At 36.4% G+C, this 12,568-nt stretch overlaps 1 protein-coding gene across 10 annotated transcripts in view; it reads left to right on the top strand.

The window, feature by feature from the left end:
* MIPOL1 (mirror-image polydactyly 1) overlaps positions 1-12,568 on the top strand; it is a 278,917-nt gene that overhangs the window by 142,291 nt on the left and 124,058 nt on the right. For 9 of the 10 annotated variants that reach the window (XR_002345852.1, XM_021099133.1, XM_021099139.1 and 6 more), the window contains one exon: positions 130-237. The exons of the other annotated variant lie outside the window; for it this stretch is intronic. Coding sequence is in view for 8 of the 9 variants with exons in the window: in XM_021099133.1 (XP_020954792.1) it covers positions 130-237 (108 nt within the window). In the remaining variant the exon portion in view is untranslated. The remainder of the gene's footprint in view (positions 1-129; positions 238-12,568) is intronic. 10 annotated transcript variants of the gene reach the window in all.

Raw genomic sequence — 12,568 nt, 5'->3', positions numbered from 1 at the left:
CTATTCTTATCGTAAAGGATATTTTGTCTTTTAGAGAATACAGAGGTATTATTATTTACACTAATTCATGTGGGTAGGTAAAAAAATGCTATAACTCTTTTACTTAATGGGATTCTTCCCCTGTGGCAGTGCAAACGGCTAGAGCAGGAGCTTCATCATCTCAAAGAGCAGAACCAGACTTCAGCAAACAACATGAGACATCTGACTGCTGAAAACAATCAAGAACGTGCTCTGAAGGTAAATCTCCATTCCTTCTTGCAGGCAAATTAAGTTTGTAAGCCCTTGGTGCCAGCTTTGTGCGCTGCATATATCAGTTGTGTACATTTCAGCAGAAGTGAGCTGTGGTGTTTGCCAACAACCCCTTCTTTAAACACAGATACAGCACCCTTCTGTTATGGTATTATTTTATTGTGTGTATGTGTACATGAAAACAACATATTTTCTGAATTTCAAGTGGTGGTATATTAATATCTTTTGGTTCATGTTCATTCTGTTTCCGATTTCAGAGTATATTTTGCAGTTAATAAAAGGTGGCCATCCTGAAAGAAAGAAAATAATGAACTTTTTTTTGCATTAGTATTTATTACAATAATTTTCTAAATGACTTATAACGTTAATAACAAACAGAACTGACACTCCTTGAAAGGCATGTGAATATGTTTGGGAATTGAAAGAGTACCTAAAATGTTACTTACAATAAAAAAAGCAAGAAAAAAATATGCTCTACAAGAACTTCAAACAAGGAAAGACTGCATTTCATGACAAGAATTTTTGTTTCATTTTAATATAGATCTATCATCATGAAAAAGGATATTATTTCAATTCTACTAATTATCTTTTTATCTTAAGATACTTTTCATTCTCTTTTTTTGTCTTTGGCCAGTTTCCTAGCATAGTGCTTGTGGCAGAGTAGGGATCCCTGCCCTCAGGGTGCGTGTGTTCTCATTAATGGGTTAAAAATAAAGACAAAATATATCCACAGAAAACATAAAAATTCATTATTGTTGTTACTGTGCAATTAAAAAAAGATGTGCTACTGAGAAAATTATATTGTACTTTGTTGTCTTAAATTCATTTTTTGCTGCAGATTACAAAAGAATATTATGTCATCAGCAGGGTAATTTATTAAGCCAGAATTATCTACCAATATTGAGAAAAATTGTGACATCTTGATGTGGAAAAAATTTTAATCTGTTTATCAAGTGTGAGATTTGGTTGAAGTCAGATTTTTCTACAAAATGTGTTTAGCTTCATTTTTAAATTCTCAGTAGAGGTGTGTATTATTGCTTAATGTACTTACTTTATCTTTCTTCTCTTGAATTTATAGACCAGAACAGTAAATAGGAAAGAAAAGAATTATAGATTGCTATGATTATTTTTCAGATATCCCAAGGGATTCACTATTGTATGAGTAAAATTAAGTATATAATTTTTTGCATGTATACTTGCAAGGCAGAAGTAACATTTTTTTGGAGTTCCTATTTTGACTCAGCAGTAATGAACCCAACTAGTATCCATGAGGATGCAGGTTTGATACCTGGCCTTGCTCAATGGGTTCAAGGATCCGGTGTTGCCATGAGCTGTGGTGTAGGTTGCACATGCGGCTGGGATCCCATGTTGCTGTGGCTGTGGTGTAGGCCAGTGGGTATAGCTTGATTAGACCCCTAGCCTGGAAACTTGCATATGCTGCAGATGCAGCCCTAAAAAGTAAATGGACCAAAGAAAGTAACATTCTTTTAAAGACAACTTCAATTATGAGTGCTGATATTTTTTTTGGCCACACTCTCAACATGTGGGAAGTTCCCAGCCCAGGAGTTGAACCCGTGCCACAGCAATGATCAGAGCCACAGCAAGTGACATTGCCAGATCCTTAACCTGCTGCACCAAAAGGGAACTCCTTTGCACACTAATTTATTATCAGCACTAGGGGACATATTTTATGTGCTATGTATATTATGGCTAATGCCGTTTAAAATAGTATCTAAAATAAAAATTCTAATTTAAGTTACATAAAAACTGCATAGTTTTTATTCTGGCATATTTGATAGAATAGTTAAATTGAATTAAATGGCAGCTGTTATTTATGGAGTGAAAAATGATACATGCTTCTAAGAGATTATTAAAGCTAGAGGTAAATTGTAGACCAGAAGAAACCAGGAGGTTCAAAACAACAAAAGTAGGAGTTCCCATTGAGGCTCAGTGAGTTAAGAACCTGACACAGTGTCTCTGAGGATGTGGGTTCCAGCCCTGGCCACACTGAGTGTTTTAAGGATCCTGTGTTGCCACAAGTTGTGCCATAGGTTGCAGATGCGGCCCAGATCCAGTGTTGCTGTGGCTGAGGCATAGGCCTCAGATGCAACTCTGATTCGACCCCTAGCTGGGGAACTGCCGTATGCCACAGGAGCAGCCATAAAAAGAAAAAAAAAATCCCCCCCAAAAAAATAAACTCCCAGAAAATAGAAATCTCTTGTGAACTGTAGACTGTAATTTAAAGTAATAGATACAAAAGCTACATTTTTTTCTTCCTGACAAATATATGCTGTGTTAAATCTTTCTAATTGCTCATTTTATTATCCAAAATTTTCAGATTTTTTTTTTTTTTTGTCTTTTGTCTCTTTTTGTTGTTGTTGTTGTTGTTGTTGTTGTTGCTGCTATTTCTTGTGTTGTTGCTATTTCTTGGGCCGCTCCCACGGCACATGGAGGTTCCCAGGCTAGGGGTCGAATCGGAGCTGTAGCCACCGGCCTACGCCAGAGCCACAGCAACGCAGGATCCGAGCCGCGTCTGCAACCTACACCACAGCTCACGGCAACGCCGGATCGTTAACCCACTGAGCAAGGGCAGGGACCGAACCCGCAACCTCGTGGTTCCTAGTCGGATTCGTTAACCACTGCGCCACGACGGGAACTCCTTTTTTTGTTTTTTTAATCCTTCATAACTTTGTCCATTAACCAAGCAACTCAATTTTTTTATAGAGTAAGAGTGGGAAGAAGAATTAATTTTAAAAAACTCTTTTTATCAATTCAGTCTTTTTAAAGCCCCTGTGTTGGATCATTTTATAATATTTTGTGTCATAATTCTTTTTAGGAACCTTAAGTTTATTATAAAAGTTAGGTCATTTGTAATATGTCTTTTTTCTGATCATTTTTTAAAAATCATTCTTAACTTTCAGGGACTTTTCTTTATTTCATTCTTTTATTGTACTTCTTGTCTTTAAGTTGCCATATAAAGTATGAATAATAAGTTTATTACAAAGCTATTTGGTGAACAGACTGTCTCCTTTGTGAGCATTATGTTTTTATTTTACAAACTATTTACATGTCATTTAATTTGTTAGCTGATTTGATATTTAGTTGGTATCTAAATGAAGTTTAAGAAGAATTTTTTAAAAAAGAGTCACTCTCTCTAGGAGCTTTTAGTCTACTAGCAATATTTCTAGTATTTTAACATAAATAATAACATGAGTAATAACACTAAGAAAGGTGAAATAAATTTGAATAGAGTGAGAACTGAAAAACTTTGTTTTATTTCGTTGTGTTGTGCTGTAGTTCCTAAAAGAAACAGTCCTAGAGATAGGCTTGGAATAAAAATCTAAGTTAATAATCACACTATTACTTAGAATTACATAGAATTTTCCCTAGCGATGACTATGACAAATATATGATTATCGTAGGGGGATATACTTCTTTTTTTTTTTTTTTTGTCTTTTTGCTATTTCTTTGGGCCGCTCCCGCGGCATATGGAGGTTCCCAGGCTAGGGGTCGAATTGGAGCTGTGGCCACCGGCCTACGCCAGAGCCACAGCAACGCTGGGTCTGAGCCGCGTCTGCAACCTACACCACAGCTCACGGCAACGCCGGATCGTTAACCCACTGAGCAAGGGCAGGGATCGAACCCGCAACCTCATGGTTCCTAGTCGGATTCGTTAACCACTGCGCCACGACGGGAACTCCAAGGATATACTTCTTATTAATCTAGTGCTATTTGGAATAATAATGTCTTTATTTAATAACCAGAAATTTTTTTCTAAATTATTTTTATGGTAGAGGATAGAATTATACTTTTTTTTTTTTTTTTTGGTCTTTTTGTCTTTTTTCAGGGCCACACCTGCGGCAAATGGAGGTTCTCAGGCTAGGGGTCTAATCCGAGCTACAGCTACCAGCCTACGCCAGAGCCACAGCAATCAGCAGAGCCAGATCCGAGCTGCGTTTGTGACCTACACCATAGCTCACTGCAACGCTGGATCCTCAACCCACTAAGCAAGGCCAGGGATCGAACCTGCAACCTCATGGTTCCTAGTCAGATTTGTTTCTGCTATGCCACGACAGGAACTCCAAAATTATACTTTTGATGATCACTTAAATGCATTATTTTTGAAGTAGCATGGAATATGTGCTAGCTAAATTTGCTTGCATGACATTGTTTCCCCACTTTTATAATAGTTGCAATTTTCCCTAGTAATAAGCAGAATACAGTGATACATATAGGATGAGGATCTGAATTTATCCTGAGGGTTACTTTAATTAAAAAGACAGCTTGTTTTTTCATTTGAAAACTTATATTAAGAAATTTGTTTCTTGAACAACATACTCTTGAACATTTAATGATTTTAAAATAAAGTTAAATTAGCCATAACCGTGCAAACATTAAATTTAATAAGAAATTTCAGGGGGGAGTCCCATTCTTGGCACAGCAGAAACAAATCCAACTAGGAACCATGAGATTGAGGATTCAATCCTTGGCCTCGCTAATTAAGTTAAGGATCCAGCATTGCCGTGAGCTGTGATGTAGGTCACAGACTAGGATCAGATCTGGCATTGCTATGGCTGTGGCATAGGTGGGCAGCTGTAGCTCCAATTTGACCCCTAGCTTGGGAACTTCCATATGCCATGGGTGTGGCCCTAAAAAGCAAAAAAAAAAAAAAGAAAAAATTTCAGGGAGTTCCGTGGTGTTCTAGTGATTAGGACTTGGCACTTTCACTGGGAACTGAGATCCCATATGAAGCTACTGCATGTCATGACCAAAAAAGAAAAAAAGAAAGGAAAAAGAAAGAAATTTCATAAAACTATTTTTCTTTCCTCTTTCATTTTACTTATCTTCCTCATCACACATCTTTAACTTTCTGCAATTGGTCTTCTCCACTGTAATTCCATTGAAAAACATTCTTTATCGAATTATATGTGACCTCTGATAGTTAAACCTGTGAAAGTTACCATTTCCTGTCCTGCTCGGTATCCAAGTCAACCTAACTGGAATGCATTTCAACCTTAGTGCTCCTTGCCCTCATGAAATACTTTGCTGTAGTTGTTTGTTTCTAGATCCTCATCAGTTTTCTTTTCTTTGTTATTCTTCAGATAATCTCTCCTTCTACCTCTTCCTAAAATATTAATGTTCCCTTGGGTTATGTGGTTAGTCTCTTTCTAAAAAATCCTCCCCCAAACCTTATTTTTTTAGAGTAGTTTTAGATTCCTAGCAAAATTGATCAAGAAGAGTTCCCTCATACCCTGTGCCCCGTACATTTACATGTCCTCAGCATGCAGCACAAGAGTGGTACATTTGTTACAGTCCATGAACCTACCTCAGTGTAACTCCAAGTCCATAGTTTACATTAGGGTTCACTCTTAGTGTTGTGTATTCTCTGGGTTTTGAGAAATGTAAACAAGTATCTACTATCATCAGAGAGTATCTAGTATCATACAGAAGAGTGTCACTCTAAAAATTCTCTGGGTCCCACCTGTCTCTCCCTCGCCTGACAGCCATTAATCTTTTTACTGTATCCATAGTTTTGTTTTTTCTAGAATGGCATATAGTAGTTCTTTTCAGATTGGCTTCTTTCATTTAGTAATATGTATTTAAAGTTCATCCATTCTTTTGATGGCATTATACCTCATTTCTCTTTAGTACCAAATAATATCCCATTGTCCAAATGTACCACAGTTTATTCATTTGCCCACCTACTGAAGGACCTCTTGATTGCTTTCAGATTTTGGCAATTGTGAATAAAGCTGTTGTAAACATCCACATGCAGGTTATTTGTGAACATAAGTTTTTCAGCTCATTTGGGTAAATACCAAGAACTACATTGGCTGGATTATGTGGCAAGAGTATGTTTAGTTTTGTAGGAAACTGCCAAACTGCCTTCCAAAATAACTGTACCATTTTGCATTTCCACTAGTAATGAATGACAGTTTCTGTTACTCTATATTCTTGCCAGCATTTGGTGTTCAGTTTATTGTAGACTTGTCTCTTCTAATTTCATCTGTTCCTACATCATTTATCATTTATGCCCTAATCAATGCTTTGTCTACCCTTCCACTTGGATATTTTAATGTCTTCTTAACCTCAACAGACTTGAAACCAAATCCCTAATTTGACTTCCTAAGCTCTCTCTTCAACCTGGGAAGAAGTCAGGACCTGAGTCAAACACTATTGACTGTATAACTTAACATTTATTCTCAGTTATATTCTCCTTTGTTTGCCTTTACAGCTTTATAGAAGCTGGAAAAGTTAAACATTTTCTGAGCCTTTCTTTTTGCCAGTGAGAAATAAGAGGAATTCTGCAGCAGGAATGGGAGAAGAAGGAACAGGGTCTCTGGACAAGTTTTTATTTTCCTGACATAATGACAGATGCAGCAGGCACCACGCCTTTCCTTCTTATTACCTTGAACACTTACTTGCTGCTTTGTGGCTATGAAGTAAATGCCAAGAGAAGCTGGCCTTAACATCGTTGAGTCCTTTAGCCAGGAAGCCACTTGAGGATATTAAGCACCTGTACCCTGACTTATTTTTCTGGCAACCCAATGCCCTGTATTTTAAATCATTCTTACTTACGTCCAGATTGATCTATTAACATCTGCTAATTACTGGCACAACTGTCCTCCTAGATATATAGGCTAATATAATTGACATAATCTTCACATCCTTTCAGGCTCTCACCTACCACAAAGCAGTTGAGCATCCAGTCCTGTCAATTCTGCAGCAGTAATTTCTTTCCTATTTTTCTCTCATTTATTTTATCATGCTCCTATCTTATGTCAAGTTTGTGACCTAGAAGATAATAGTACCTCCTGACTAATTTTTTCAACTTCAGTTTCTCACCTTTCTAATCAATTGTCACACTTCCCTTAGCTGTCATTCTAAAACACGAGTGACACTTTTCCACCCAAAAACCTTTACTAAGTCTTACATTTTTAGCAATGTAAGAGAGTATCCTCAATAACTTTCATGATTACAAATACTCAAGAAGGAGGCTGTTACTTAGTATTTTACAGCATTACTGAGAAAAGAAGAGAAGTAATGTGGAAAGGCCTGAAACAAAGTGGAAATAGGAAAAAAGAGCAGGGGGTGGGGTGGGGATAAATTATTATCTGAAGCCATCTTGCACCCTGAATACATTTGTCAAATGTTGAATTTGAGCTTCCATTTTAATGGCTATAAGAGCAAGACAGATAGGAGACAGATCCCAGGGCCTATTTAAACCAGAATGTAATGGGAGATCTCCTGAAGTAGAATCCCAGATGGCCACACCATTGGTGTTAGGTGAACATGAGTCAAGGCCTTTGTATGAAATATAACAAGAGTATTGGACTTTCTTCACTGTGGTGGGGAAGAAATCTCTGAGAATTCATTATCCATAGCCAGCTTTTAGGGGAGTTTAGAACCACACCAGTAGCCTGAATTCTCACTATCTCTGGTTTTAAAAGTTGAAAACTTAATTTCAAGTCGTAGTATCCTGGAGGGGCCCATAAACAATAGACCGAAGCACACTGACTTCGCATTAGGCCTCTAATAATTCCTGTAGATAAAATTTTAAAGACCTTGAGCTATCAAAATTATTTCTAATGAAAGTCAGTAAAAATATATAGGCAGTAGAATCATATAGATTACCACATAGTTCAGATATTCTAATTATCAGACAGAGAATGTGACATGTTTCATTAACCCTAACCCTAACTGGATGGTGGATTTCTTAAAAAAGAGCTTCTTGACAGTAAGAGCAAAGACGTGACTAAAAATGATCAAGTGTATTTGGAAAAAAGATAGATGGAACTTAAAAGAAATTCAAATAATTAAAATTAAGCAGCAAATAGGTTAAACAGCAAGTTACACATGGTTAAAGAAACCATTAGTGAACTAGAAGATATATATGAACCAAGTATGGAATGAGAACCAGAAAGACAGAAATGAAAAATAGACAAGAGATCCTAAAAGGTACAAAATACAGAGAGGGAAAAAAAAAAAAAAGTCTTTAAAAAGTCTCTTTGGAGTTTGAGAGAAGATAATATAGGGAATGGGGAAAAGGTAGGATAGATGCAATAAATAATGACTCAAAATCTTCCAGAGTTGTCAAATGATACACACCTCAAATCTAGTAATACCAAATGAATTCCAAGTATAATAAATTAGAAGAAAGAAAACCTGTTAAAAACAACCATTAGAAAAGACATATTGACAAAGGAACAGCAATTAGACTCACTGACTTCCCAACAGTAATAATGGGAAAATATCTTATATACACTGAAAGCAACAAGGGAACTAATTCCTTGAATATACAGAGAGAAAGTGTCAAGAGCAGGGGTGACATAAAGATTAGGTAAATAAAAAATTCCAGTTGCTTTCTATTGTCTATGGAATATAATCTGAACCTCCTAAGTATGAAATTTAGGATGCCACACTATAGTTTTAGCCTGTTTTTTCTTCTTTTTTTTCTTCTTTTTGGGGGTGGTTGGATGGGTGGGAATATAGTCTTGGTAAATCCCAGCTATTCCCCACTACTTAACCGTTTCCTAAATGTGTCATGTTCTTTAATTTCCTCTGGGCTTTATTTCTGTTAATGACTTTATTTTCATTGTCTCTTATATTAGTTGATTGCTTACATGTCATCTTCCCTAAATCAAAAACTTCTTGAGCTTAAGGAATAATTGCTTTTGCATATCGCTATTCTATTGAAATTTAGCATATTGATGAGCTTGAATTCATTATAATATTTTTAGATCAAAAATCCGTTCTGGAGTTCCTGTTGTGGCTCAGTGGGTTAAGAATCCAACATAATGTTTGTGAGGAGGAGGGTTTGATCCCTGCCCTCGCTCAGTGAGTTAAAGATCCAGCCTTGCTGCAAGCTGTGGCATAGGTCACAGATGTGGCTCATATCTGGCATTACTATGGCTGTGGCGTAGGCTGGCAGATATAGCTCTGATTTGTCCCGTAGCCTGGGAACTTCCATATGGTACAGGTGTGGACTTAAAAAGAAAAAAAAAATCAGTTTTGATCTATCCTAGTTGAAATTTTAATCTGTCCAAATTTATTGAGTATCTACTAAATTCAAGACATGGAAGACATGGAATTATGAAATTATCCTGGTATAAAGTTGTTTTTATAATCACTAACTGTGCCCAATTAAAACTTTATGAGAACTTTGTCTAGACACTCATGTTGCAACAGAACAAAGGATGGGGAAAAAATGTAATTGTAATGTATACATGTAAGGATAACTTGATCCCCTTGCTGTACAGTGGGAAAAAAAAAAAAAAAACTTTATGAGGATTTCTATTTTGTGCTAAAATTTCTTTGCTCATGAGTTGAACATTGTAGTACCAGGAATTTTCATTTTTCACTCTTAGCTTAAAAGTACTGATAAAAGAGATGTTTGATCATTTTGCCCTTTGCTGTTTATAGTTTACTGTAGGATAAGAGACTCTTTTAAGAGACTGAGTCAATAGTAAATTGTAGTTTGTAGTGTTATATCATAGTTTTACTCATTTTTTAAACAATATATATGTATTTATGAGACTGTCTGAATTGTGGCCCAGAAAGATTCTGACTTAAGGGAAATTCAGTCAGTTTTAAGTCAGTATGGTCACAGGTAGGATTATCCCATAAAATTTATATTTAAACTAAGACATTTTTGAAAACAAGAGGTGTATGATAAATAATTATAGCAGGAAAACAGGGTTGTAGCTATAAAAGGGTGCCACAGTACATCCTCTTGGTGATGACACTGTTCTATCTTGATTGTGGTGGTGGTTACATCAATCTACATGTGGTATTTTATAGAACCACACACACATACACACACAAGTACATGTAAGGCTAGTGACGTCTGAATGAGCTCTGTGTATCGTGTCCTGGTGTTATTTTCCTCATCTAGGTATTATATTGTGATTATGCAAGATGTGGGTCAACATCCCCTCCTGGATCAGATGGAAGGTGCATAGGACCTCCTTTTCTGAGTTTCCGTGAGTTTGCAATTATTTCAAAGTAAAAAGTTATATTTAAAAAGTGAGTCACTAGGCTCAGCCCACACTCAAGGGGAGGGACTGTTTATACAAAGACATGAATACCAGGAGGGAAGAATTATTGAGGGCCATGTTAAAGGCTGCCTGTCACAACTTGGGTATATGTTACACCTCAACTTAATATTCTGCAAAAGGAGTTCTGTTGTGGCACAGTGGAAACAAATTCGACTAGTATCCATGAGGATGTGGGTTTGATTCCTGGCCTTGCACAGTGGGTTGGGGATCCAGTGTTGCCATGTGCTGTGGTGTAGATCGCAGACATAGCTCTGATCCTGCAGTGCTGTGGCTGTGGTGTAGACCAGCAGCTGTAGCTCCTATTCTACCCCTAGTCTGGGAACTGCCATATGCCCCAAGTGTGGCCCTAAAAAGCAAAAAAAGAAAAAGAAAATCTGCAAACCAAACTCACTATCTCACCCCCCAAACCTGTTAATTCTGCAGACTTTATCTGAAAGTAACATCTATGTCCACCAGTAGCTTAGTCAAAATCCTTGGAGTTAGCCTTGGTGCCTTTCCTTCTCTCACACTCCAGGTCCTCTGTGTAAACAAATTCCCTTGGCCCTACTTTTAGTGCATGTCAGGAATTCAGCTTCTTCTCATCACTTCCACTCCTACTACCATCTTTCAAGCCTCATTTTTTGCCTGAGTTGTTGAAAAGCTTCCTAGTGGTTTCTTGTTTCTATCCTTGCTTTCCTCTGTTCTCAACACATTCTCTGGAATGATCCCATTAAAATATAAATTAGATTACATTACTCTTCTAAGAACCGTCCCATGGCCTGCCATTTCACTCAGAGGATAAACCTACAAGACCTCTTGATCTAGCCCTCAGTTTAGTCACTTATTTTAGTCACATTCCTCTCTTACTATTTCTCAAATCCACCAGGCATGCTTGCATCTCACGGCCTTTGTACTGCATGTTTCTACTTCCAAGAATCACTCTTCCCCCAAATATTCACACAGCCCACTTAACTCCTTCAAGTCTATTCAGATGCCACCTTCTCAGTTAGGCCTTCCCTGATTAACCTATTATAAATCTCAACTGAAACCCTTACAACCATTTCTCTATCCCTTTCCCTGCCTTTTCTCCAAAGTACTTAGCTAAGAAATACAATTAAGTCCTAAACATGGGTTTGAACTGTGCAGGTCCACATATATGCATTTGTTTTTCGGTAAATATGCTCTATAGTACTACATGATCCAAGATTGGTTGAATCTGTGAATATGGAATCATAAATGCAGAAGGCACACTGTAAAGTGATAACATCGATTGTCAACTGCCTGGGTTTGGCATCTCTAACGTCTGCATTGTTCATGGGTCAGCTGTATATGTTTTACTTATTATATTTGGTTTCTCTTTTCCTGATGGGAGTAAATGCTCCATGAGGTCAGGGATTTTGTTTACTTTGTATACCTCTGTATCTACTGATGATATTAAAAATATTTCACAGTCAGTGACCAATCATTAGCAGATGCCAGATATTAACAGTTTGTATGGCTATACTTTTACATATCAGCTGAAACTAGCTCTGTTTAATTATGGTTAATAATTGATTATTAATTATTAATAAATTAATAATCAATTATTAGCATCTAATTAAACATAACTTTTTAATTATGTGTTAATAAAACACACTTGTGAAAACAAATGATTATATAAAGGTTGTAATAAAAATACTGCAGTCTGCTTCCTCATCTTACCTCTTCTGATTTCTGCTCTAGAGAAGAAATCACTTTCAACTCCAAGTATTTTCTTCTGTATCTACACTATATTTCTAAATGAAAGGCTTTTACTATTTATAGATATCTCATTTTTAGTTATTATTAATTGACTGTTTACTATGAAAATGAGGATTTAGATTTCCTTTTGTGAGATCCATGTTTAGTATTTACATTATTATAATATTCATAAATGAGCATATAGTGAAATACAAGCATATATTGTTTTATTGTGCTTCACTTCATTGCACTTTGCAGATAATGGTTTTCTATTTGTTTTGTTTTTTACAAAGTAGAGATTGTGGCAGCCCTCTCTTGTCAGATGATAGTAACTTTTTTTGCATTAAAGTATTTTTTAATTAAATACTTTTTTTCTCGACATAATGCTATTGCACACTTAATAGACTTATATAGACTTGTAGACCAATAGTAACTTTTGTATGCATTTGGAAACCAGAAAATTCATGTGACTCGCTTTATTGCTATATTCATTGTATTGCAGTGGTCTGGAACCAAATCCACGTTATCTCTGAGGTATGCTTGTATTACGCAGCAATAAAATG

Source organism: Sus scrofa, chromosome 7 (assembly GCF_000003025.6).
Source record: "Sus scrofa isolate TJ Tabasco breed Duroc chromosome 7, Sscrofa11.1, whole genome shotgun sequence".
In the NCBI taxonomy this organism is placed as follows: Eukaryota; Metazoa; Chordata; class Mammalia; order Artiodactyla; family Suidae; genus Sus; species Sus scrofa.
This window is presented reverse-complemented; position numbering and strand designations above follow the sequence as displayed.